Source organism: Etheostoma spectabile, chromosome 13, assembly GCF_008692095.1.
Source record: "Etheostoma spectabile isolate EspeVRDwgs_2016 chromosome 13, UIUC_Espe_1.0, whole genome shotgun sequence".
Lineage (NCBI taxonomy): Eukaryota > Metazoa > Chordata > Actinopteri > Perciformes > Percidae > Etheostoma > Etheostoma spectabile.
Window position 1 is genome coordinate 20,049,540 of NC_045745.1, and position 3,328 is coordinate 20,052,867.

The 3,328-nt window shown below is 38.1% G+C and overlaps 1 protein-coding gene across 1 annotated transcript in view; it reads right to left on the minus strand.

The window, feature by feature from the left end:
• Positions 1-3,328, minus strand: part of adgrg4b (adhesion G protein-coupled receptor G4b) — a gene marked incomplete at its 3' end in the record, with an annotated part of 18,549 nt that overhangs the window by 12,056 nt on the left and 3,165 nt on the right. The window contains 2 exon segments of the mRNA XM_032534325.1: positions 542-639; positions 2,014-2,286. Coding sequence (XP_032390216.1) covers positions 542-639; positions 2,014-2,286 — 371 coding nt within the window.

The following is a 3,328-nucleotide window of genomic DNA, read 5'->3' on the forward strand; positions in this document are numbered from 1 at the left end:
AATTAATCGTGATCTCAATATTGATAAAAATAATCTTGATTTTCATTTTGGCCATAATCTTGCAGCCCTAACCATGAGGCTACTAGTTTCAAGTGAACTGAGTCTGAGTGTGTCTGTGTTGTTTTTCCAAAAACTGCAGCTGCACGCTGCTTAACGTCCCGCTGTTGGATCCTCTACAGTGAAATACAGTCATACTTTACACTGTTTAGCTGTCAACATTTTAACCGTGTTTAATTAAGCTCTTAGCTAACAGTAGGCTAAAGTTAGCTGCTGTCGAGTGTAGTGTTAACTAACGTCACGTGGAGCGATGCTCCTGTTGCCTGTGATGTCCGTTTCGGAGCAATATCAGTTACACCAAAATGAGGCACTAAGATCCGCATTGCTAATTGGTCCGGTAGATACCGATTGTTAAGGCACTGGTGCCGTATTAGCAGCGGATCTCGGTACCCACCCCTAATGTTAATATAGAGAACGTTTTCAGGCTGTTTTTTTTTCTACAATTAAATTGTGTTTTTTGTATTTTTCTTTTTTTTTCTTTTACCCAGTTATGTGCGATGTCTCTGGCCGTGTAGAGCTCGGTGTTGTTCCCATCGGAACGGAAAATGGCAAACATCAGTCTCACTTCGTAAATGGACCATTCTGCCAATCAGCCAAAGAGATTATGAAACACCATTAAATACATGAAAATGTAAGGAAAGAAGACAGAAACAATTGAAACATGCCAATAAAATGACAATAACATATTTAAGTACAGTTAAGTATTCTTTTCTACATTAAATCTTTAACCAGTTTATTTGTTTCATTCTAAATGATTCTTTATCGTTATCAAAAACAAACGTGTGATGTGGCATACAAGATAGGATCCCAGAGCCGAACTGGGTCTCAATTCAACTCCAGGGTGCAATGAAATATTGTTGATGCTAAAACAATTATGCTGCAGAACACTTCCTTCTTTCGTTGTTAGTATCAACTGCAGACTTATGTATGTTTTTGTGAAGGGCATTTCCTAATACGAAGTTCTACATTCAAATGTACCAGATATTTTTTATGGAAAGTAATTCTTATATGTTTTGATTTCAAACTTCAATCAGTAGATTTTATTTCTTAACTTCACTTAATGTACTGTACGTGACTGACTACAATATGAATGTCTTGCAGAACTTTATTAAAAACATAAAATGAAAAATTAATCAGAAAAAAAACTGGTGGCGCTGTTTACCCTGTGTTGCATTACCATTAGTTTTAAGGTGAAAATTACAGCAGGTTCCAGCTTTACAGAGAATGACGTATGGCAGCTGTATGATTAATGCTGTTGATCTTAATGTTATTGATCACAGAATGGCATCTATATTTACTTAACTGACAGACAGTCAATATTTAATCTGGGAACTGAGGACACAGTAAACCAAAGGCAGCCACAGAGGCAAGCACTTAGGTTGGAAAAAGCTGTAAAATGCTTGATGAAACTGAACTGGCCAGTTACTGCATAAAAGTGAATCACTGACTGGTGTATAAACACTGTGGGAGGCAGCCAAGGGAGAACATATTTAATTTATTGCGACTTGCAGGTGCTGAGGTAAATGTAGGGCTAATAGAATTTTAAAACCACGTGTTTTACATAAGTAGAAATAATCAGAGAAACCCTATTAAAGTTCAACATGACATCATGACTAAATGAGTAAATATACACGCCAACTTTCTTAAGCCAAGTTATGTGTTATCTATACTCATTTTAAGCTTTCCGCATGTATGTCTAGCGGGCCAAGACATACATGCCACTTGCCGTGTTATTGCCTCTTGCCGTGTTATCGCCACTTGCTGTGTTATAGCGAGAAGAAAGCTACGGTTGAGTTTAGGCAAAGAAAAAACGGTTGGGTTGCAAGGTAATGTAAGTCAATGGAGGCTTTACGGCGTTGATATACACACTAAAAAGCCAGTATGCGTCTTAATACCATGCCATTTCACAAGCTCAGTCTGTCCATTTAATGCAAAGGATGTTATCCACCAGCTCACCACACTTCAGGTTGGAATCAGGCAGCGGAGCACAGATCTGAGTGTCCCAGTTGTCTCTGTCCCACTTCACCAGGTTCCCCTCTGTACATTTCAGTGATGTCACTTCCTGTATGCTGCGTTCTCGCCCCCATAGCCGAAACAGAGATAATTTGCCCACCGGATTGGAAAATGGAATAATCTCAATATCCCCATTGACCAGGCGGTGTGTCGCACCCAAAGTAAGCGTTCCGTTGGGGGCCAGTTTGCAGCATGAGGAGGAAATAGGAGTTGTATCTATGTGGTGAGCAAGGAGAGAAGAAAACAGGGTAGTAAGGCACAATAAATAACACAGTACAGGTAGGGTCAAATACACAGGAACATTTTTACAGTTTGAACATTAAACAAAAACGTATTTTTGTCAGCCTCAGAGCCAAAAGAGCCCAATGTAGAGATACTGTTAACAACTCTCCAGTCATCATTTATAAGTGAATACCACTAAAATGAGTAGCAGTTTGACACTGAAAAAAAGTCACAAATGGTTCATGTGTCGCTAACCTTCGCTAAACTGTGGATCCAGCATGCAGTAGGGTTTCATGATCCAGTATGCCAGCATATCCCAATACTAACCTTATTAAGCAGATTTAGACATGATTTCTACATTAAAAGTACTTATTTCTCTCTCAATGTCCTTATAAATGTACCATGATGCTGCTTTTTTGTATCCCACTAAGGCTATGCAAGTATCCTCAAATCAAGACCCTATACAAATATTAACCTGGTATGAATAGGATTGGAAATTTCTTAATCAGACCACAACATGAAAGCAGCACAAGAACCTATAACATTTAAAAGAAATATGGTAATAGACAGGGTGGGAAATTAACTTTTTTGCCCACCAGCCACAGTGGCTGTTGAATGCCCAAGTTTACCGGCCACTTATATTTTTTACCAGCTACTTTTTCCGGAATTCAAATTTATAAGAAAGTCCACAAGCATGTTTTGAGTTGCTTCAGTCCATTATTTTGTATTATTATTAATACGTATTTTAACACTAAATGGAAGGCGCAATACAAAATCTCAAAAAAAGAGTTGTCTCGCAGCAGGTTAAAAGGCAAGTTGTAAATGCATAGTCATAGTGTTGTCAATCGTGTTGATAGCATTGTTTTCTTATTATAGCTTGATATGTTACTATCAGCTGGCATATAAGCACTACAACTTGTGCAATATTGATCATTTGTTGGTAGACACGATCCATTATGTCTAGAAAAACTTTGTTCGCAAATGTTTGCTTGAACGTTGTGCAATTCAGTGTGAAAATGAATGGAAACACCTTAAA